The 23727-nt window shown below is 40.6% G+C and overlaps 2 protein-coding genes across 3 annotated transcripts in view; both read left to right on the top strand.

The window, feature by feature from the left end:
- LOC145780933 (phosphatidylinositol phosphatase PTPRQ-like) overlaps positions 1–23727 on the top strand; it is a 64798-nt gene that overhangs the window by 3435 nt on the left and 37636 nt on the right. Inside the window, exons 1-4 of one of the 2 annotated variants that reach the window (XM_082592608.1) lie at positions 12625–12763; positions 15511–15686; positions 16214–16370; positions 16868–17004. In XM_082592608.1, coding sequence (XP_082448734.1) covers positions 12640–12763; positions 15511–15686; positions 16214–16370; positions 16868–17004 — 594 coding nt within the window. In that variant the 5' untranslated portion in view covers positions 12625–12639. Of the gene's footprint in view, positions 1–12624; positions 12764–15510; positions 15687–16213; positions 16371–16867; positions 17005–23727 lie in introns of those variants that run through there. The other variant, XM_082592607.1, reaches the window with a different exon arrangement.
- On the top strand, positions 271–12635 carry LOC145781236 (phosphatidylinositol phosphatase PTPRQ-like). The gene is made up of 7 exons (XM_082593013.1): positions 271–298; positions 593–786; positions 1456–1702; positions 4198–4352; positions 11822–12089; positions 12476–12562; positions 12628–12635. Exons 1-7 carry the CDS (start codon positions 271–273, stop codon positions 12633–12635), a joined length of 987 nt encoding a protein of 328 aa, XP_082449139.1.

Below are 23727 nucleotides of genomic sequence, written 5' to 3'. Positions count from 1 at the left end.
CTCACCACTCACAGTAGCTTCCACCCATGACGCTTTTGTCGAGCGTAGACGCCACAGTAGGTGCCAGATAGTTTGCTTAATCATGGTTGGAAAGTTTAACTGAAGTGGTCTATACCCGCATGTTATCTGTAACCTTGCAATGGTAATAACCCATGTCGTACGAAAATTGTAGTAGTTTAGTACCTTTTCCTCTTGCAAATAAACATTTGTGGCATACAGCACGCACCATACAAACATACGTTAAGGAATTTCTGATGATTCCCAGTAAGGATGAAACAGGCTGTTGAGGTTATTAGAAGTAGTAGCTGAATTTGACGTAAAATCTTTCTTGTAGGCTCTAACATGTCTAATGCGATTTTAAATCCATTTTTACATAGTCAATAATTACGCCATTGCCATTAAATAACATCATCATAACATAGTATGACTCATCGAGGCAGTCGGTTGCAGAGTTGTTTCTTTGATATTATTGGAAAACAAGTGACAACTAAGATTCCGTTTGTTCTTCAGCTTGGCTAGTTCGTGACGTGTTTGAATTCTATCTAAAAGAGCTTAACCGACTGCTGATAAGCGTATCGGGATTGTTGTTCAGTTCCTGACCGCCCAGTGGCAAACCTAACTGCTTGGTCACTCAACTCATCATCAATCCACGTGGTTTGGAGTATAGCGCTCCCAGTGACTGGTCCAACCTTCACCTCCATCAAAGTAGAGGGCGCCACAGACAATCAAAATGTTGTGTATGCAGCTGACACAGATGAAGAAGAAGTCACAGTTCATGGTTTATTGGTGGGTTTAATGACGAAACTATCATTTACGTTACGACAAAGCATTCATTTGGCTTCCTCCTCCGGGAATGCTATGTTGATAATATAGTTATTTTTCCATTAAGGATAGGTGATCTCCTGACTAAGAAGCAGCTGGCCAGCGATTCTCCATCGAGCATCAATTCAGTATTTTATTATTAAAAATGCATGGAGAATCAGCAGAGCCCTATTTATGGCATATGCATTTCGCTTTGCAGCTGTAGAGCATCATTAGTGCCTTAATCAAATAGAATCATTTTTATTTTTAATAAACATAATCATTTTAAATAATTTTAAATAAATATATTCTATTTGAATAAAGCACTAATGATGCTCTACAGCTGCAAAGCGAAATACATATGCCAATAGGGCTTTGCTGATTCTCCATGCATTTTTAATCATAAAATACAATGTTGATAATACTAAAGGTATCTTGTTAGTAGGTTGGTGGTAAATGACAAAGCAACTTTTGTTCCTACCTGGAAATCGGACAAGATTTTTCAAAATTGACTGAATGTAAAATCGCTGATTATACTTGGCCGCCATTCTGAACTTTTCAAAACCACGACCTAATATATTGAAACTGGACTGCAGCTGTTTTCCTGGCATATATTTTACTTGATTTGTTGCTGCCATGACGTTTTTCCTTCAGCCTTACACCACTTACCGCGTCACAGCCACGCCGCGAGTGTACGGGCTGGACGGGTATGGACCGATGCGTCAGAGCTACGTCACCACTAAGCAGGATAAACCTACGTCACCAATCCAAAACCTACTTGTTGTTAACGTCACCTCGTCGTCAGCATTTCTGTCATGGACTTCGCCGAAAGAACCAAACGGGATAATCAGTTCATACCTCCTGTTGGTTAGCCCGTCTGAGGTGGTCCTGGAGGTACTTGGTGAGTTGAACGTTTATTATGAAATTAATTGCAAAAATTATAAACCCGTGACAGAACCTTAATGATGGTTTTTGAACCCTCAACAGTTTTACCTCAGCCAGGGCCGGATTTAGCTGATGGGGGGCCCGAGGCACTTTTAGATCGGGGGACCCCGTGCAAAATTTGTTTTCAGATTCTAAGTAAATACGGAAAAATTTACGTCTACAGTAGCATTAATCCAGCACTGCACAGCATTTTGCAGAAACTTCAAAGGCTCAAAGAAAAAAATAATAGCACAAAATCGCATTTTTTTGCACTTTGGGGGGCCCTTCAAAAGGGGGCCCCGGGGCACCTACACCCTCTGCCCCCCCCCCTTTAAATCCGGGCCTGGCCTCAGAAGCAGCTGAAAGGGCAATTAACGTCCGAACGTGGCATCCAATCGTCCGCCGGCAAATTGTTTAGAGTCTCACTGCGAGAGCCATCGGATTTGGCAAACTTCCAGTTCACATCAAAGTAAACAGAATAATGATTCTTAGCTATCACTTGCTAGGCGAACCCTAAACACGAGGCACGACTTGGCAACGCTTGTTTATGAAAGCCTTAACTGGATATAGGTCTACAGGTTTATCAAGCCCCCTTTGCAATGGCTTTCCAAAAATACTACGACCCTTGCTTCTTATAAGACGGTTTTAGCTAAAAGGAATGTTTACACAGGTACCAGCACTACCCACAAGCCACAACCGTACTAAAGACCTGGGTTTTTGGCGTTTTCCGTAGAGTTTGAGAAACGTTTTGCATGGGGCCCCCGAGCTAAAAGTGCCCCGGGCCCCCCATCAATCGGACTGACAAAGCCTTGATAGGTTATTCCTGGTAGTTTCTCATACTTGCAGAGGCTCTTGACGCAGTGCCGGTTACCGAGATTGACAGAGTGAAGTTTTTTTCCGATTGTTGAAGTGTTAATCAGAAGTTGTTAGAAGTTTTAGCAATAATCTTACCCTGGCATACAGCCCCAAAGATACGGTCGGCTTTGTATCTGAACGGTGGAGCTCAGCCAAATCTAGTCATGCCCTTTGCTTTCGCCAGACTTGTCTTGTTTAACGTAAAGTCTGGAGTTTTTGCAGTGATTTAAAGTGATCACACTTTATATTCTCAAAACTATCATTTCAAAGGGATATAAAACCAAATTACATCGCTCTCCAGTCACTATCACAGGTTCACACGGTGTCAGGGCCTGAGTATATACTGTAGGTAGAGATGAGCATGAGCTTGATCTGTGATCACTTTAAAATTAAAGTTTGCTTACTACATAAAGGCATTTTTTTAGAACTTGTACTGTACAAAGTAATTAGTGGCAATGACTAACATTAAGCCGGTGTTAATATGACATGTGTCCAAGAAAAGTTGAAGCCGACTTGGGCCATATAAAGTGGTTTATTGTAGCAAATCAACCAGACTAATGATTATTTAGGGTCTGAATATAAACAAATATATTAAATTTGAAAACATTTCTTCTTTGTACAGCTTTTGTATTTTAGTTTGGAGTGGTTTATCTGACCGCAGACCTCTGAACGTTTTTCATAGAAGAAAATAGTATCAAGGTTGCCATATGGATAAATGGTGCAATAAACATTGATATAAACCAGTGAAAGTTGAAACTACTTAGTAATACGAATGAAAGTTTCCAAGGTGAAGCAAACATAAATTTGATGAAAGATGATGCAGTTGAAAGATTTTTTTTTAACAAAAAGCATAAAACTAATTGAAAATTTTGTGAAGTTTTCAGTACCGTGCTGTGCTTAACCTCGGCCTTGGGTGTGACGTTACGTTTCAACGCAAACTACAACAACGATTGATAGGCCTAATAACAACAGACACTAACTTATTATAGTTCTTTGGCCAGCGATCAAGTACTCAAAAGCATCAGTTCGCCGTTCGTCCGCCCCGTTAGCTCAGTGGTTACACGCCCGACTCAAGATCACGCGGCGCTGGTTCGACTCTCGGGGTGTGCGCTTGAGCAACGCATTTCAGGACTGCTCTCCATTCAGCGGCATCTAATGGATGGAATAATTCCCCGGCAACAACACTTCAACAATCGGAAAATTTTACTCTGCCAATCTCGGTAACCGGACCTGCGTCAAGAGACTCTACAAGTATGCGAAACTACCAGAAATAACCTATCAAGGCTTTGTCAGTCAGAGGATAAAGATGTAAAACCAAACAGTTAGCCATACCAACTACCTTTACGCAGGCTGCTTATAGTAATATTTGTTGTTTTTTGCAACATCATTGATCAAAACTTTATTTTTCAAGTTTAGAAAAAAGTGATTTTATAAGTGATCTTGATCTTCAATATCACCAAAACTGGTGATCTTGACCATCTCTGACTGTAGGTCGGTATGCTTTTAAACAAATAGCAAACAAGTTCAGTTTGAAGTTGATTATTGTCTGTAGAGATTCTATCCATAAAGATAGACGTTTGCTGGAGTTTGTTCAAGTCATTTTCTTTTCATTTGTAGGGAATATTACGTCAGTCAACGTCACTGGATTATCACCATTTAAAAACTATAACGTCACAATTAGGAGTCGAACCGTGATCGGCCCAGGACCAGCGATCAGTACTGCGATGGCTACGCTGCAGGACTCCCCCTCAGATCCACCTCAAAATGTAAAGGTGAGCTGTAGGCTGATTTCATCTGCTAAATTCTAACTAAAATCTTTTATAGTCTGTTCCAGACGGTTGCTCGCCTGGTCAAACGTCATGTAGAAACCGTTCGGGTCTACTGAATATTACGTCATGGAAATTCCTAAAACCTGAGCCAAAATTGCACCATCGTCCGTAAGACTCGTGTCAAACCTGTTTAAACCTGTTTCAGTTGAAACCTGTTTGGACATGAAATTGCGTCACACGAACTGCTCTCGTGCCTTTGAGTTATCACAAATTTTTCTGATTCATTCTCGAAGTTGTTTGTTGGAAGTCGGTCGCACATTTAACTGGTTTATTTGGTGCTTGCTAGCTGGACAAATTCTCCGTCTTTTATCCAAGTAATCTGTATCGTAGTGACAGTTTTTAGAGGTGCAAGGCGTTGCATTTCGATTTCGATAGCCGCGGGCTAATTTTACACGAATACACTTTTGAAAAGACGTTTCGAAAGAGTGTTTATTTTTCGGTCACCTACATGCAGACGAACGGATTCGGGAATCTTATGTTACAATTTTCCCACGAAGAGATTATGGTTTACCGCTGTGACCATAAAAAATAAAAGACGAATTCTTGTCAGTTGGTAGGTCAAGAAGAAATTAAAGCAAAAAAAAATAAAAAAACGATTTTGTTAGCTGGTAGGCCAAGAAGCACTTGAAGGCATAAAAATAAACGACGTGTTTGTTGTCAGCTAGTGCAGAAGAACTACTTAGAAGTACAAGAAATAATAAAAGAAGATTTGTTGGTTGGTAGTCTACACTCTTACAGAAGCAAAGAAAAGTAAAAACAATTCTCCTCAGTTTGGTACTGAAGAAAAATAACTTTGACATTCATTGGCAAGAAAGAAGATTAAAAGACAATCCATCTGTGCTTGTAGATTCAAGTGGAAGAATTCAAGCAAGTTTTGTGGACTTTAGGACTTCATACCCGTACAGCTACGGTATCGTGCATTTAAATTCTTTTTTGTATTTTTACGGTCTTGGCAGTTAAGTTTTTTATAACTACTGTAGCCTAATAATTTTGTGTGTTTGTGTAACTTCATTTTTTTTAATTGTTAATTTAGCCCCAACATTTAATATGTCTACACTCGGTGGCGACAAGGACTCGACCGCCGTAGACTCGACTGAGTTTAAGCCTGATGATGTTCTTTGCGGTCGGGCAGGCCATTCTGGGGAGGGACCCAATAACGATGAGGCTAAGTCAGTTCGAGAGGCCCGGCATCTTAGACGGGATATTTTGACTCAAATTGGGGAACTTTCTGTAGCCCTAGGTTCTTTGAGTGATAAGCAGGAACTGTTAATTTTTCGATCTAAGTTATCTATTTTAGAAGAGGAATTGCTGCATTTCCATGCTCTTTTGACTAAAATCTTTAACTCTGCAATCTTGGCAGAACTTCGTGATAGGGTAGATCCCGAATTTAACTCTTTAAAACATAACTTCGAACAAAAAGAAAGTGAGTTTTCAGATAGGTTGGATGCTGACATACATCCTGAGGATAGCGCCTCAAACGTAAGCACTAGGATGTCTGAGAGCTCGTCACGGATAGTTACACAAATTAACCTACAGTTAAAACGAGAGGAGCTCCAGATACAAGCTGAGGCCGAAGCGAGAGCTGAGGCCATACGAGCTGAGGCTGCTGCGAGAGCTGCAGAGGCCGCCGCGAGAACAGCTGAGGCCGCCGCGAAAGCCGAAGCGAGAGCTGCTGAGTTCGCACTCAAAGACGCTCAGTTGAGGGCTGAACAACGAAAAGAGGTAGTTTTAGCTGAATATCGATCAGAGGCGGGCTCCCGGCGTAGCTCTAAGAAGAGCTCTTCTAGGCATTCCAGAAATGAACATCAATCGCAGTTTAATTTACATAACCTTTTCCAAACGCCCGTTCAACCTGTGAGTGGACCAGGGCAATCCACACGTTTTCCAGCTGTTTCAGGAGGTCTTGGGGCCGCGGCTAAGGGTCTTCCGAATGCTGTAGAGCCAAGGTCTGTGAATTACAACCGAACTCCTCCCCCAGAGCGTACAGGTCACGGGGCCGCCATTAGCAGTAATGCTTTGCCCCCTTCAAAGTTTTCTGCGCCGCTAGTTGTGGATCGCCCAGCTACACGTAATTTGGGTGGTTGTGAGAGGCGTATCGCGTCTCCTGATTTTAACGTGTGTGAGGATCGTGATCGGGCTGTGCATGTGACTGAGCCCACTCAGCTCCTTAAGGGATATAGCTTGTCTTCTCCTGCTACATCGAGTTCTCAACAGCAGGATTGCTTTTTTGAATACCAAAATAGTAGGACGTTTTTCGATAAGGCGGCCTTGATTGGTTACGATGGTAATAATATGCCATTTATCTTCTTTAAAAATCGTGTTACGGCCTTAATGGCAGCTTCGCCCTTTAAGACTCGTTTGACTTTGTTACAAGCGGCTTGTGTTAGGACAGCTGCGCAAACGATTGCTAATTTGGTTTCTGACACCCCTGGCTTGTCAGAGGAAGACAGGATAGAAATGTCGTTAGCTCGCTTGTCCCAGCGTTTTGGGGTTCGTGGAGGTCTTTTTGCCAAACCGGAAATTAGAAAGTATCGCTATGGTAGCAAATTGACTTCGACCTCTTCCAGTGATCTGAAAGAGTTTAAAGATGAATTGTCGCAGTGTTTGCTTTATGCGCAAGCTTATGGTCAGCGTGATAAATTAGAAGGACGTTTTGTTTTGGATTTGGCTAAGCGACTCCCGTTTGACGCTAAGCAGCGTTATCTTGACTTTTTAGGTGATCAGTATGGTGGCACTGATGAGCCTACTTTTCAGAGTTTGTTTGAATTTGTAGTAGCCTACGGGAGGAAACGCGTAAGTCGACTGATTTTAGCATTATGCTAATGGGCGATTCTGGTGAGTCGCAGCAATTTAAAAAGTTTGGCAAAGTAAAATTGCCTTCATGTCCGGTTAGGCAGACGTCCGTAAAACCCCATGATGATGTGATGTCAGGGAGTTCGCAGTACTCGACTGTTGTTGGCGCACCGCGCGGTGGTGAAGCCAGACGTAAAAACCTACCGGCATGCATTTGTTGTTCGTCACGTGGTCAAGTTGAATATCATTTTTTGTCTAATTGTAAAGAATTTTTGCGCTTGACACCTAAAGATCGGAGAGATGTCATTGTGAAAGCTGGCAAATGCTTGAATTGTTTGCGCCAGCATATGGTTAGGGATTGCGTTCATGCAAATAACTGTCGTAAGTGTGGGCCTAACAACGATAGGAAACACTATTTTCTTCTGCATGATTTTTATGTGACGTCACGTGATTCTCTGGATTCGATTGGCAAAGATGATACTGGTGCCAGAGTTCCTGTGCGTAATGTTAAGATTGGAAATGTTAAAGCAGCCTTTAACCGCGTTACTGCTGCTCGTGTTTTGAATCCAATGACTGGCAAATCGAAGTTGGTGTATTGTCAGCATGATCCTGGTTCGCAGTTGACGTTTGTTTCGAGTGATTTGGTGTGTGAACTTGATCTTAAACCGTACGATAAAGCGTCGTTTAAAATGGATACCCTGGCTGGTCAGAAACCTACTTGTGCTGACCTTGTCAAACTCAACATCCAGTCGTTAGAGACAGATGAACTGTTTTGTGATATAACCTCGGTGGTTAACCCAGCTTGGGCTGATGATGTTAAAACTTTACCGCATAAACAAGATTTAAATGGTTTCCGTCATTTTCATGACGTGAATATGTTTCATTTGAATGATTGTAGTACTGTAGATGTACTGATTGGCAACGACAACGCTTATTTGATGTGTGCAAAAAAAGAGCGTGTTGGTGAAAATCGTAGTGAACCACATGCTTTGCTCACTCCTCTCGGCTGGTTGGCTTGTGGTGGTAAGTCACCCTTAGATGAAAGCGTTGCTAAAGTGTGCAGAGTGCAGACGTCTTCAGAGTCGGATGTCATCTCTGGCTTTCAGCGTAAAATTGAGTCTCGTGATATGGAAATAGCAGACCTGAATAAAGTCATTCAGGATTTGACGTTGCAAAATGAAACCTGTGAATTGTCTCGCAATGATAAGTTGGCTAGCGAACTTGTTGAACCGAATATTAAGTTGAAAGATGGTCGATTTGAGATACCTGTTCCGTTGAAGGAAGATATTGATCTACCTAGCAATTTTGTGTTGGCGTCAGATAGAGTTGCTGCTTTAAGGAAAAAGGCTTTAAAACAACCTGAACTTCGTGATTTCCTTACTGACACCATGAAAGATCTTAAATCAAATGGCTATATTGAGCGTACTGATGAAGCAGGAAATGTCAAGGGATTTGAATGGTATTTACCATACTTTGTTACGTCACAATTAAAAAAGCGCATTGTTTACGATGGCAAGTCTGAATTTCGAGGAACTTGTGTTAATGATGTAATGTTTTCGGGTCCTGACTTGTTAAACCCTCTGGTAAATGTCTTGGCTAGATTTCTGCTTGGTAGATTTGGTCTCATGGCTGATGTGACTAAATGCTTCTTTCAAATAAAGTTACCCGAGTTGATAGGATCAGCTGAATTTCACAACGCCCTGAGACAGAGAGAGATAAACTGGGAATTTATACCTCCGTATGCTCCGGCGCAAGGTGGCGCCTGGGAGGCAATGGTTAAACAATTTAAAATTGCATTTTTTCACATTTTGGACTCTTCAAGTCGTAAGCCCAAATTTATTGAACTGCTTACGTACACAGGCAGTGCCGTTCGGATCGTGAACGAACGCCCTTTGGTACCTTTGAGTGACGACCCTAGGGATTTTACTGTCATCACCCCTGCCTCACTTTTGACCCCATACTTAGACCCATACTGTGCTGTTGGGCAACCGCATGATCGTGACCAATTAAGAAGGGATTATCGGTTCAATTTGTCACTTTCTCATCAGTTTTGGAGTAAATGGATTGATTTTTACTTGCCAGGTCTTCAGGGCCGGAAAAAATGGCTAAAAATGGCCGAGAATTTGGAGCCTGGTCAACTTGTAGTGGTAGGTTCTCTCCAGGACATTGGTAAACGTGGGAAGTATCAACTTGGGAGGGTGCATGAGGTAGTTCCACAAATTAGGAAAGGGAAGCCTGTGGTTCGTAGAGCTAAAGTTGCCGTCTGCAACTATGATGAGAGTACGGGGAAAGTGAAAGTAGACTATGTGTTGAGGGATATTTCGTGCCTCGCCCCCGTAAAGAACACCTAAGTGTTAGGGTTTGAGCCTGGTTTTGTCTGCGGTGGCCGACACTTGTCTGAGCCCAGAACAGTCGGTTATTATCGCAACCATGGTATATAGCGTCATTTTTTGCGTGTACCTAATACCTATGGTACCAATTTCATGTATCGTCGTGTTTATTCTTATTGCTGTTCATTCTTTGCATGCCCTTTGTATTTGCGTATTAACTTAAACGTGAGTGATTCAAACAATTTGTGTATCATGTGTATTCATTGGCTCACAATTGTCGTCAATTCTTTTTTAGTTATGCCATGTCAGACTGTCATAACTAGGGGCCGCTATGTTCCAGACGGTTGTTCGCCTGGTCAAACGTCATGTAGAAACCGTTCGGGTCTACTGAATATTACGTCATGGAAATTCCTAAAACATGAGCCAAAATTGCACCATCGTCCGTAAGACTCGTGTCAAACCTGTTTCAGTTGAAACCTGTTTGGACATGAAATTGCGTCACACGAACTGCTCTCGTGCCTTTGAGTTATCACAAATTTTTCTGATTCATTCTCGAAGTTGTTTGTTGGAAGTCGGTCGCACATTTAACTGGTTTATTTGGTGCTTGCTAGCTGGACAAATTCTCCGTCTTTTATCCAAGTAATCTGTATCGTAGTGACAGTTTTTAGAGGTGCAAGGCGTTGCATTTCGATTTCGATAGCCGCGGGCTAATTTTACAGGAATACACTTTTGAAAAGACGTTTCGAAAGAGTGTTTATTTTTCGGTCACCTACATGCAGACGAACGGATTCGGGAATCTTATGTTACAATTTTCCCACGAAGAGATTATGGTTTACCGCTGTGACCATAGTCTTTTCTTGGATAAAAACACGAATGTTGAACTACGGTACAACCAGTACAACGAATAAATTTTTATACATTAATTGACGATGTTTGCTAATTGGAAAGCTGTAGTTGTGAAGATGTTCAAGTTACGTTTTGGAAGTTTGAAGTTAGAAGAAGGAAACAAGTCTTTTGTAACAAACGATGCAGTTTAATTGTAGATTTTCAGCTTAGAAGGGGAAAGTGGGGCAAAGCGGAACGCGGGGCAAACAGAATATTGGAATTTATGTTGAAGTGATATAAACACAGCCACGATTATCGGTCACGTTTGAGATAACCATGTGACTCATTTCCGCGCCAAAATTTCTTCAGCAGTTGGCTGAGTGTGCAGAGTTCAGCAGAAATTTCAGTTCTGGCATGCTGCTCTATAAGACCTGGTCGAAAATGCTTCAGTTTGTTTTTAACCAAGTAGTTCAGCTATCAAAGTTTAGGTTGAATTTGAAGTGTTTTTAAGGAGCGCCTGATGAAGGTTGAATACAAGTTTTGTATTGTAAAATTTTTCGTTTCATTATTTTTAAAATCACACTTTGTGACAAATGGAATCTTGCTGATGGGGTAAAGAAGAACACGCCGGTCCGCTATGCCGCGCGCAGGATTTCAATGTAATTAACCCTAGTTTCATTGAATAGCACACACTCGAAACAACTTAAGCAATGTTATGATGATATCTTGTGATGTTTTTCACAAAAATGACTACATGACGTCATCTATCAATATGTTTCTTATCCAGGCTTACACCCGGTGGTTGAAGATTTAGATTAAGTGGGCGGGAAGGCAAGGAAGCCAATCTTCATGTCCATCTTCAGGCATACCTTTAAGTGTCCTGCCAAAGACACAGCCGCATGCTCTTGAGCGGTGTCGAACCGGCGGCCTTTCGAACGTCGTGCCAGGGCTCTCACCACTCGACTATGCAACCTGGTTGATTTCGCAATAGCCTAATATGCTTGAATTATTTCCCAAACATTTTTTTTTCTTTTTTTGTTACACTTTGATGAGGACGTAAACATGCACGTCGCTTAGTTAACAAAGCAAAACAACACATGAAATTTAAAATGTGGCTGTTGGGGAACAAATTTTACATTTATCAAAACCAGCTTCACTTGATTGTGGTGTAGCCTTTGACATAAAGACAATTGGCAAACTTTAAAAACATATTTGTAATATTTTTTTAGAAGTTGATACTTAATATCCATGGGTAAACCATTTAGTGATCAATGCCACAAATTTGCTCAGTCATGTAGCAGCAATAGCCTACAGGTTCGTAGAGTATACACGACAGCTGCGCATTCTTATGTTTTATGTGTTGAAGTCACCCCAAACGTAAAATGATGACTGATGTGCTGATCTGAACATGAGTTTGATTCATCGATCTGTGTTGGTGTTACTTATGCAACAAACTCCCTGCAGGTTTACAACGTCACAGAGACAAGCGCGTTAGCTTCTTGGTCCCCGCCCCTGCAACCGAACGGGGTCCTGACAAGATACTTGATTGAATACCACCCGGTTGGAGGCAAGTACAACGTTGGAAAAGTTGAAGTCAGCGCCATCCAGCAGTCGGTGGTACTACAAGGCCTCTTACCCTTCGTGAACTATTCTCTTTCTGTGCAAGCGGAGACTGAAGGCGGAGTGGGGCGGCTCTCGAGCGCACCTTCAATATTTACAACACTAGAAAGTGGTGAGAGAAGAATATACATTAAGCAATAGAATTATTCAAGGGCGTGTACGCGGCAATGGGATCGAGAGACCAACTCCAACATAAACTGACGCCTTTTGAGCACGTTAGCAGTGCTGTTTACAGACAACATCTCTGTGTAGCCTAGTTGTGTGCAAAATAAAAACCAATATTTGAAATTTAAAACTTAAAAACTCAATTAATTAAGGGTTGTTGGAATTAAAGGCGGCATTCATGGAGAGATTTATGGAGAAATCCAAAAATTTAAGCTGTTTTAATTTATAATTCTCATTTTATCAAATGTTTTTGCTTCGTTTGCATAGTATGCAGCAAACAAGTTCAGTTTTCGTTGTAGGCTTATGACGTTAACAATGGTGTGGTTATCGCAGTGCCTGGACCACCTCGTAACCTGTCGTGTGCGGTCACTAGTGAACACCATGTCCTGGTGAGCTGGCTACCTCCTGACCACATGAATGGTGTTTTGACGAAATACTCTTTGGAATGCAAAGTCTCCAACTCGAGTGGTTCAGTGCTCCACAAGGATGTTAACTCCATGAAGAGCAGTGCAAACCTCGGAAGCCTAGCTCCTTACTCCAACTACACTGTCGAAGTAACTGGAGTAACCGTCGTGGGTGGTGGCGAACCTGCCCAGTGCGAGGTCACAACCATGCAAGGCTGTGAGTTTATCATACTGATAAAAGTATTCAAATCACTTTTTAGTGATGTATTTAACATCAATTGAAAGACTGTTCCCGTTCTCCTCGCTCTAATACAGGGGTGTTCAAAGTCCGGCCCGCGGGCCGGGCTTTGGACATCCCTAGAGACGTTTTTGAATGGCTTGCGCCTATTGTTGCAAAATGTGTTATTTTTGGACCGCGAACGCACAAAAATCACCCCAAGTCAACTTTCATTATTTTATGAACTAATAAAAACACAAATTTTTAACAGACAAAAGAAAAGCCCGCGAGAATAATTAGTGTCATTATTACATCATAATTGCAAAACTATCCATCATTGTCCTGAAAAGTATAGCAGCTTTTTATATAGCAACGAGTGATAGCCTACCGTGGTACAGACGTACAGTCAAGCAGAAGTGAGTCTAATTTTGTAAAGTAAAACAGTCATGTTTACAGCAAGTAAGAAAAGTAGATAATGAAATATGTTCCTTCCAGGGAATGTGCAAGCTACAATATCTTTTCAGTGAAAATAGCAGCAACTGCGTCTGTCTTGTTTGCCACTCAGGCCCGGATTTAGGGGGGGGCAGAGGGGGCAGTTTCCCCGGGCCCCCCGACTTTTGAAGGGCCCCCCTATGTGGAAAAAATGTGATTTTGTGTTATTTTTTTCCTTTTGGCCTTTAAAGTTTCTTCAAAATGCTGTGCAGTACTGGACTGATGCTACTGTAGACGTAGAGATGGTTTTTCGCGAAAAATGTTTTTGCACGGGGGCCCCCCGATCTAAAAGTGCCCCGGGCCCCCCATCAGCTAAATCCGGCCCTGTTGCCACTAGACTGTAGCAGTGTGTAAGGAGTATAAAGGCACTATGAGACGAAACATGCAAGCACATTTGACAAGTTATCTGAGGCTGATCGTGCAGAAAAAGTTAAGCAACCGGAGTCCAGCTTAGACACGCAACAGCTGTATACGAGCCCTCAAGTCAGATTCAAACATCACTAAAGCAACTTATCATGTGGCTTTGTTAATTGCTAAACGCGGTAAATCATTTTCAGAAGATGAGTTTGCAAAACAGTGTGCTATGAAAATGGTAGAACCCATTTGCCCCCAAAAAAAGAAGGTCTTTGTCCACGTCAGCGTCGCTCGGAACACCCTGGAAGTTACTTGTAGGGAAGGCCACGTAGAGGCTGTCTTCATCTTCCCCTTTACAGTATAAATACTTCTGACATTCTTTCCATTCCCCTAATTTGCTTGATAGTTTTTTTTTCAGTTTTTGTCATCAAATATTCGGCTACTCCACAATGCAATAACAACAACCACTCATTCGACAACTCTGTAAAACTACGCGGCAGTTTATAACCAGTTTAACCGGACCAGGATCACTCAGACACTACGTTAATGTTACGTTACAAATTCCAATTTGTTTGTAAAAACATTGCAACACGTGCACTTGTCAATGACGTCATGATGTAGGAGCGTTTCGGTCGTATAAATATGTTTGTAAAGTTAAAGTTTCTAAAAGTGGGCTATGGGAGTGTAGTGTAGAATTCTCGAAATGAGTTTAGCAATAGCAGTTGTGTGATCCTTGCTTTAAACTTTGAAAGCGTTCTGAGTGGTTCTCAAACTTTTTGTCTTGACGGACCCCTTTTGGTGCATTCGAAGCGGTCGCGGACTCCAAAAATAATTTTATCTAAAGTTTTGGTACATCGCTTCTAGCCTTCTATTATTGGCAACAAATGTTTCATAAGTTTCCAAACTGCACACTTACAAGAATTTGCTGAACTCGCGACGCACTTATGACGATTGATGACATTGACGAAGTTATATTATGAGCTATATGTTGGCATACAAAATCAAAAATTAGTGAATTTATGCTGATTTAATGTTTTCTTATGAATTTTATCAAAACTAATAGAATTTTCGCAACCGTTACAAAGAATTTCTCCTTTTTTTTCATTTGCAATTAATCAATATCTTGTTGTTACCACAGTCATGGTAAAACAGTGGGTACAGATAGACTGCTGACTACAGTTTGCACCTCCAAATTAAACTTTGATCAAACCGCCGTGTCAAAAGAATTAAGTTGAATATAGCCAACATCGCATTAAAAGATCATATGTATGACTTTTTGTTTAGTTGGGAAACCGAACCTTTGTGCGATGTCCTTTGAAATTTCAAACAACGCACCAGTCCGTTGCGATACACAGTTTGAGAATCAATGTAAAACACAAATAAAGCACAACCAATTATTAAATTTCGTAATTTATCAATTATGCTGCAAACTTGGAAGCTTTCACGGACCTCCGGTTGAGAACCACTGCTAGGTCACCAAGACTATCTTCTTCAATTGCCTGAACCAGGCATCGACGGCCTCAGATAAACATAATTAGACCAAATATTCCTATTGTATGTTGCATGGATGATTGTTTCTGTCTTGTCGTTAAATCGTTTCAGATGTGTTTGTCTTTGTCTGCCAGGTGCCCGCTTTGCAAAATTGTTTCCAGGTAAAAAGAGATGCTCCAGTTTTCGCTTTCTTATTACATGGCCGAGAAGTTTATTTTGTCTGGTTTTCATACTTTTTAACAAGAGTTCTGGTTTGGTTCACTTAAGACTATGATCGGTTATAATAACAAGTGAAACTTACGCAAATAACACAACACATAATTAAAGACACAGAATGAAGCCTGCCGCCCAGGCTGTGCATATTGATTGTGACACAGACTTTGATTTAAACATCAAGTTATGATTTTCAGATCCTGGACCGCCAACAGAGCTGCAAGTGACGAACATCTCAATTCAAACGTTGACTGTCACCTGGCAGCCCCCTATAGCACGGAATGGTGTCATTTCACGTTATTCTCTCGTTTATTTCCCCGCAGATGGTTGTCGTGACAACGGAGGGTTCCTAACATTGAATCAAACTGACGAGGTTGGAGTGTTGACGTCATGTGGTTATTGAACGTGTTGCCATTTATTTTGATTTGTAGTTAACCGATTGATTGTAAAAACTTTTATCCTCGATTCTTTGAAAGCATATTTCTGGCAGCTTTGCATAACCCACTAGATTAGTGCTGCAAAATTCCAAGAGCATTTGGCAACATTAGCAACAGGGAAGGATTTGTCACTTTTCCAAGTGAAGCTAAAAATTTTGCAGTATTTTGAGATTCAGTGATGACACTCTGGCAATTTGGTTTCTCAAAACCATCATTTCAAAGGGGGTGTGAAATGAATGTAGCTTGAAGTTCAAAATCCAAATCACATTGACCTCCAGTCATGATTATAATTTATTAGTTCTTATTGGCTTATAGTTTTGCACGTTGGCGAAGCCTACATGTATATATAGGTCAGTATTGTAGTAGCAGAAATATAAACAGCATTTCAGCAAATGCCTTGAACCTAACCCTAACCCTTGATATAAAAAAAGGCCATGTCACCTCATCGCATGTTTTTCCGCAGATGGTACAATGCGAAATCGATGTCGGTTCTCGCCTCGTTTATCGCATCTCTTTCCTTCGGCGCCATACCGATTACGTCATAAATGTAAAAGCTGCAACGAGCAAGGGCTTTGGCTCTTTCGCAAACCCTAGTGTCAAGCAGCGTACCTTGGAAGGAGGTAGACTTGTAGCTGTGACGTCAATTACAGTGTCACCTTACATGACGTCATGATTGAATTTACCTTTCATACCATACGTCACGCTTTCCACGTCATGTGTTTTTTGTGCATGCGGTTGTAGTCAGGTAGTGCGTCACATACAGGGATCACCATTGTGAAACAATAATGCGTGCATGATAGCCAGCTCAATCACTTTGCATGATTATTCCATTTTAAAAGTTCAACACTTTTATTTATTTTGTCGTGTTTGTTTTGGTCGTTATGGACAAAGTGGCTTTTACGTTTTAATATTGAATCTAAGGATTAGATAAAATCATTTCCGTTAAGTAGTTTTTCATGGCTTGTGCTAAGTTGATGCAAAGTTGATTTTGTGGCAAAATAAAATTGAAAAGAATTAACAGTGAGCTGACACTTAGGAGCGATTGAATACTTTGTCGAAATTTTGATTCATGAAAAACATTTCCTTACAATCTAATCATCACATAAAAATGTTTCAGTTCCAGTCTTTCCGCCAAGAAACGTTCAGGCGATGGCGCTATCTTCTACGTCAATCAACGTCACATGGCATGAACCTAATGTGCACTCAGGCATGACGAGATATCAAGTTGTAGCAAACGGATCCGCAGATGGAAACGTGAGTTTTAAATGTTGAGGTCAATCTTGATCATGGCCGATGGTCTTTCTCTCAGAACCATAGCCGTACGCAAGGGGTCGCTTGGTGTCTCTATTTTTTATTATTACTTGTTATGACTTTCTTACATGCGTTATTGTTTATTTTTCACTTGATGTTTTGTCTTTTTATAAACTAAAATTAGAGAACATATTTAGCAATTATAGCCAAGCAATTGTTTGTGACGGAACAAAAAGAAGTTTTAAAATGAGTAGCTGTTATTAAAATTAATAAACTTTTCAGCTGCTTAACTCTTTTCTTTTCAACCTTTTTTCGCAAGTTAACTGCTCAAAGGAGGGGGGGGCGTTTTTGGATCAAATTCAACCAGCTGTTACGTGTGATCCGCTGGTTCTTTTTGAACATAATTTGTACTAATGTGTAGAATAATAAGCCAATCCTCTCCGAAACTCATACTTTCTAGTTTTTATGGAACCAAGCACCCATAGCAATAGTACCTAAAATATTGCCTTTTTTGTTTTGTGTGGTTTTGGCTTACAAGTAACAATCATGGAAAATTGATAGACAACAAAGTAATTAGGTTGGAAAACACTAATCAATCTCAATTAGCCTACTTTGTTGTCTATCCATTGTCTATGATATTAGCTTTGTAGAAAACCAAACTTGTACAGTACATCACGTAATAATTTGAAACCTTTTTTTCAACACGATTTAGCAAAAATTTCAAGATTATGGAAACGAAAAGAGCGAGTTTTCTATTATTCAAACATTTCCTGCACACATAAAACGTAGTTGCATCTTTATGGCAATACTGGCAATCTCACATCTGTAGTAAAGAAAGCTATCACCTTATGTTTACATCATTTAGGTAATGTGTATTTTTAATAAATTGTAGGAATTCTGTAGGAAAATCAACGTCATAAGATCATAAAAATACAAAACATAAAATAAAGGTTGATAAAAATAGCCTATATAATTTCATATCAAAAGCCATTCATAGCTATATCCAGTGGTGAAAATGTGATGTAATAATGACAAAAAGTAAATGATCATCGAGTTTGGTATCTGTCTACCACCTAAAAAACACGGAGCAAAGTATCAACCTTGAATTTCTAAACACCCATAGCCTATGTACCGCTAATTAGGCTACACCGCTACACTTGTTGCAGTTCCACGATGGATTTTCTCATGTTCTAAATATTTTTTTACGCAAGTATAAACACCTGAAAGTTCGTCTTCATCTATTCTTTGCTTGAAAGATGACTACATTTTATGTTTTGCAAACACTGCTGATATGAGAATGTAATTTCGAATGATACAAGGCTCTCTGTAACGACAACACAAAAAAACTTTATCAAAGACAACAATTGCGTAATAGATCTACCAATACATGAAGTTTTTATAGCTACATAAAGCCTTCAAATCTAATCAGGCACATTTACGGCAATGTTTGCTCATTTCAGAGAATTTTGATTTGTATTGGTTTTACATGTCTTTCGTACAGTGACGTATTGTATACAGCAATGGTTATTCGTTGTATCGAAATTCTACTGTTTTCAATAATTTGTATGGGATCATTTGGTGGTGGATAATTATTTCTCGAGTCGCTAAAAAGAAAATTAGAACGTATTCTTTTTTATGAACAACTGTGTGCTCACTGGCTGGTATATAATAGCACAAGAAATGCTTGGGCATTGTGCGATTTTTCAATGCAATGCTGTGAAAAAGGAATAACAAGTTCTATTGTCCACACAATAAGAAAATCTTTTCTGTTTTTTATTGGTTTTACGTCTTGAGACGTTGAATCAATATAAAAAAGAAGTGATTTTTTGACTGGACTGCTCTAGACATCATCTCGGGACAAATTTAGGTCAAACAAAACAATGGAAAACTCCGCGATAGTCTCTCTCCTTGCGCATGTTGATTCACGGAGCAATTATGAGCTTATCGCTTTTAAGTCGGCAGCCGCTTTTAAGTCGGCAGCCGTGGCCGAGTGGTTAGCGCGTTGGGCTCGCAGTCGAGAGCCTGCATGTTCGACTCCAGCCACCCGCACTTGCTGTTGTTTCTCTGGGCAAGAAACTTAACGATAACTGCCTTTACCTAGTGATCGATTTCGAGTAATGGGTAGTACCAAATTTAAGTCATAAGTAAAGTAGACAACCGAAAACAGACATTGCCGTCGGCTGCAGCGTGGGTCAGGTGTATGTCGGAAGGCGTACACCGATGCATAGCGCTCAAGTCCGCTTTCCCGCAATGCAGGATAAAGATAAACAAACAAAAAAAAAAAAAAAAGTGAAAGGAAATCGATTTCATGATTTGTCAAACGTAGGCCAAAAACAGCTAAAATTTACCTAAATCTTGAATTTACAAACAAACTGCACAACTTTTGCTATCAAACTTTACATCATCAGATCCGCCTTGCAATTTTCGGAAAAGTCAAGAAAAACCAAGTGCATAACATTACTGTGCTTCAAGTGATTAAAGGAAATGTGAGTGGGGCAGATCTGGATTCCCTCTGAGGATCTAAGTGTTAAATCCATGCTTTTGTTGTTCATAAGCACAGCCGAATCACCGGCTTGAAGCACCCAGGGCCTCCTAGAAAAATCAGAACTGGTCGGGAAACAATGCGAAAAATGGAAACCCACATTACAACTTCAAAATACCAATAACACATTCCACCAGAAGTGGGAAGTATCGCGCTACTTTTTTGGTAAAAGTAGCGGTAGCGGCGCTATTTTTTTCCAAAGTAGCTGTAGCGGGAGAGGCGCTACTTTTTTCAGTCGCACTCCCGCTACCCGCTACTTTTTAATTTAAATTGAAAAAAATGCTTATTTTTTTGGCACACTGGCGTGGTCAAGCAGCTATATCATCGGTTTGGTTGCAAAGTTTCGGTCTTTTCTAGCTGACGTCAACTTCTTCGTCGAATATCTCCGTGTGATGAAGCCTATTTGCTAGGCTTTAAACATTCTCCAGGGCGAGTCCAAGACGTATTACGGAGTCTTGCTTCCAACCATCACAACTTGCAGGAAGAAGTTGACCGAGATCAGTGATCTTGTGACCTGTGAGGAGTTGAAAGTGAAAGTCCTTGAAGGGGTGAAGAAACGATATAACAAGTGCTTCAACGACATGAAATGCGTTATGGCATCATGTCTTCATCCCTCCTTCAAGACGTCGTGGCTACAATTTCTGCACTACGTTTTCACGGATGATGCTGACTCACTGCGAGAAAAAGTCAAGACAGATGTAATTCGACTGTTGAGGGAGACATCAAGCCAGGTTGATACCGAGAAGAGTGACACCAACACAAGTCATGACTCCGAGAATGTATTTTTTGGAATGTTTGCGCCATCCCGTGAAACGTCGGCGAAGAAGGAAGCAGCAATTGTGGACGCCTTTTTTTCGGACAGGAGCAAGTCCTTGAGCTTTTCGAATACCGAGTTAAAACATCTGTTCATTAAATACAACACCCCCATTCCTTCCAGTGCTGCGGTGGAGAAACTTCTCTCTGTTGGAAAAGATGTGCTTAAGCGAAAGCGGGCAGGACTTATAGTGACTCTCATTTTGAAATGCTCGTGTTTTTGAAAGATGCGTAACAATAAATTTCCCTTAGAATGTGTTTTCTATAACGACGTTAAAATGACAGCGTAAACGAATGATAACATTCGTTTTCAAGGTCGTTTTTGCGTCACTAGGGACTTGAGTATTTCTTAGTGTCATTTTAGACAAAAGTAGCGGAAGAAGTAGCGGTAGCGCACGCTACATTGGTCCGAGTAGCGGTAGCGGGTAGCGCGCTACTTTTGTAAATTAGTAGCGGGTAGCGGTAGCGCGCGCTACTTTGGACCAAGTAGCGGTAGCGGGTAGCGCGCTACTTTAAAAGTAGCGGGTACCCACTTCTGCATTCCACACAATCATTAAATAGAGTTTTCACAATTTCATGGACTGAACGCAATGACTTGTTGTATGGTAGGCTACTGTAGGAGAAACTCCCCTGCTGCTTCAACAAATCAACAAACGTCAACATCTCTGGCTGGGACATAGAATACGACATCCAATAAACTCAAGTTATAATGAAACTGTTATTTTCGCAATAGCAAACGAAAGAAAATTACACCGGCATAAACATTCATGCGAAGAATTCAATCTCTTGCAGAACACAAACTAGAAAAACTTCAAGAATTGACTAAAATTCTTCAACTGTAGAGATTTTAAGACGCTGTTTTTGCACCCAACTGGTGTAAAATAACTTATTATTGTATCAGCACCCCTGGATCATCTTTCACAAAACTAGAGGAAGGAGCGTCATCAAGAAAATAAACGACGTCACAATGCTTAGGCCAATGATCGAGTTGAGTTTGTGTAGATCTCTCCACTTCATCAATCGCTTTGATGTAATGCCGCCATTGCTTGGATGGTTTTGTGGAAACAACATGTCTTTAACTGGATCAAAGGGTCTACCTCCATTACAAAAATCGGTTGTACAGCAAACCTTGCACTGCGCGATGGTGCCCCCCCACTGGCAGTGCTCCTCCCCGCTCGCATCTTTGCGCTGGCCAGCAGTGCTTCGCGCTGGCGCCCTCAAGCTGGCGTTTCCAGCACACATTCCATGGTAAGGTCTTCCGCACCCGCGGAAGTATCTGACCACGAGCGACTTCTCAATAAGCTCTTTTGTCTCGATTGTCTGAGCAGAAAACAAACGTCAACTTATCAACAATCTTGGATGCAATTCTTAGACTTAAAACCTTTTACAATTTAAATTTACAAACTCGCTGTAACTGTACCAATGACGATATGTCCTTGGTAAGTCAGTTCCAACGTGCATATTTGGAATGTGCTTTCAATGTTCACTCGATAGCAGATGACCATGTTTTCTATGTTCTTGTAAAGCAGAAATTCTAAAACATTTGCAGATGAAAGTAACATTGCAAAAATAAACTAAACTGGGTTTGCGCTTGGCAAATCCATTCGGACAGTTCTACATTCCGCGGCACCTGGTGGGTCAAATCACCCAGAGACAATCGGCCAATCAGCAAGCGGTAACTTCACTCTGTCAATCTCGGCAACCGGGTTGGCGTCAGTGGCTCAAAGCCTCTGCAAGTATGCCAAACTACCAGGATTAAGCTCCCAAAGAGGTTTTTTCAGTCCTAGAATAAAGATTCCACAATCAATTACAACATCTAAAATGCAATTGCATTCTTACCCAACAAGCATCTCCAACGTCACAATGTATGTAGGAATCACGTGACCGTAGTCTTAGACCACTACATCGTTCTTCTGCGCATGCGTAACAATAAGGTCCACGAATGTTGACTGTTGATGAGCTCACCGAGTTGAAAAAGTGAACAATCCCACTGGTGTTAACAATAACGCTTTTTGTGTCGCCGCTATTTTGTGCTGTGGAATAGCCTATATAAAAAAAACATTATTGTAGACAAGCTTAATGCAACTCAGGTTCAACTTACTGCCAGGGAAAACATAGCACGCTTAAACACGTCGTCACAAGCTCATAGAAGAGTCAAGCAATAGTAGAGGTGGGAAAATAATTTTGTTTTTTTCAAAGCGAGTGTTTTCTGTGGCCATTTTGTCCACTGAGCACGCATATGATGAAATATTTGACTAAAAATGAATTTTTGACTCGGTTCTGTGACTTTTTTCAAAATGGTGCCAAGAATGACGTCTTTTTCATGGTTCATATTGAATAATTATATTCATAAATATACGACTTGTGATAAATGGTTATGTACGTTTTCAGGGTCGCTGACCTTAAAAATATCAAATGAATCGATTGGAAGCATTCTTGTGCAATTTGATCTTTATCTGAATCAAATTTCACACTTTTTCAGTGAAAAAAACTGATAAATTTCAGCTAAAAGTTTGGACGAATCCATAGCTACACACTACACAGTTTATATGTCATGTGAAATAACCTACGATAATTTATTGTATACTTTCATACCAGTGCCTAGTGCTATTAATGATACCAACTATGCTATATAGCCTAACTAACTGTGCTACAAACGTGAACGACGGAAGAACACGTAGTGGCAACAGGAAGGAATTCTTCGGTGAAACTTACAGGGAACTTTCGGACTATCAGTCGACTTCTAAATTACCACTAGGTGCGGTAGTGATTGGTAGAATGCTTAGAGTCTAAGCCTTAGACTATGTAAAAAGGGTTTGAAAGGACAGAAAATATCTATGACCAAAGAAGAAGCTAGTAAAATAGTGGCCAACGAAAAACGACGTGATTGGATAAATTAGAATGTCTTCCCGATGCATGAAAATTATGTGGCAAAAAAAAATTAAACAAGATTATGAATGTTTCAATCAGTTGAGAAAAATAAACGATACAAACAGAAAGTAAAAAGTAATGAATGTCATGCTAATGCTAGAAAATTCAACGCTATGCTCGCATCTAATGCATATAACATAGGAACAGATGATACAGAATGTCTATTACTGCTAGAGCAGTGGTTCCCAAACTGGGGTCCGCGGACTAACTGGGGTCGTACAGCAGCTTCAGATGGTCCGCAATGAGATTTTTTTTATTGCGATTCGATAATGAAGCTTTCTCGCGTGTAATGCTTGCTTTATTATTAGTCTTTAGTTAGCGAATGTTTTATTGTTTTAAACATTATAGCTGTACTATTATGCTGTACTAGAAAAAAAATTATTAAAAAGTTTTTAAACATTAGGTGTTATGAATCTCCTTCAAATCTAATCGTTCTTTGC

Source organism: Aplidium turbinatum, chromosome 12 (genome assembly GCF_918807975.1).
Source record: "Aplidium turbinatum chromosome 12, kaAplTurb1.1, whole genome shotgun sequence".
NCBI lineage: Eukaryota > Metazoa > Chordata > Ascidiacea > Aplousobranchia > Polyclinidae > Aplidium > Aplidium turbinatum.
The sequence above is the reverse complement of the archived record's forward strand: the minus strand, read 5'-3'. Positions and strand labels throughout refer to the sequence as shown.

What these genes read in the sequence shown, in the direction of transcription:
- LOC145781236 (XM_082593013.1), top strand. Translation starts at nt 271, where the DNA reads ATGAAACAGGCTGTTGAGGTTATTAGAA. An exon ending in TCACAGTTCATGGTTTATTG is followed by an intron (nt 787 to 1,455) that starts GTGGGTTTAATG and finishes TTTTTCCTTCAG; the next exon opens with CCTTACACCACTTACCGCGT. An exon ending in ATCCACCTCAAAATGTAAAG is followed by an intron (nt 4,353 to 11,821) that starts GTGAGCTGTAGG and finishes AACTCCCTGCAG; the next exon opens with GTTTACAACGTCACAGAGAC.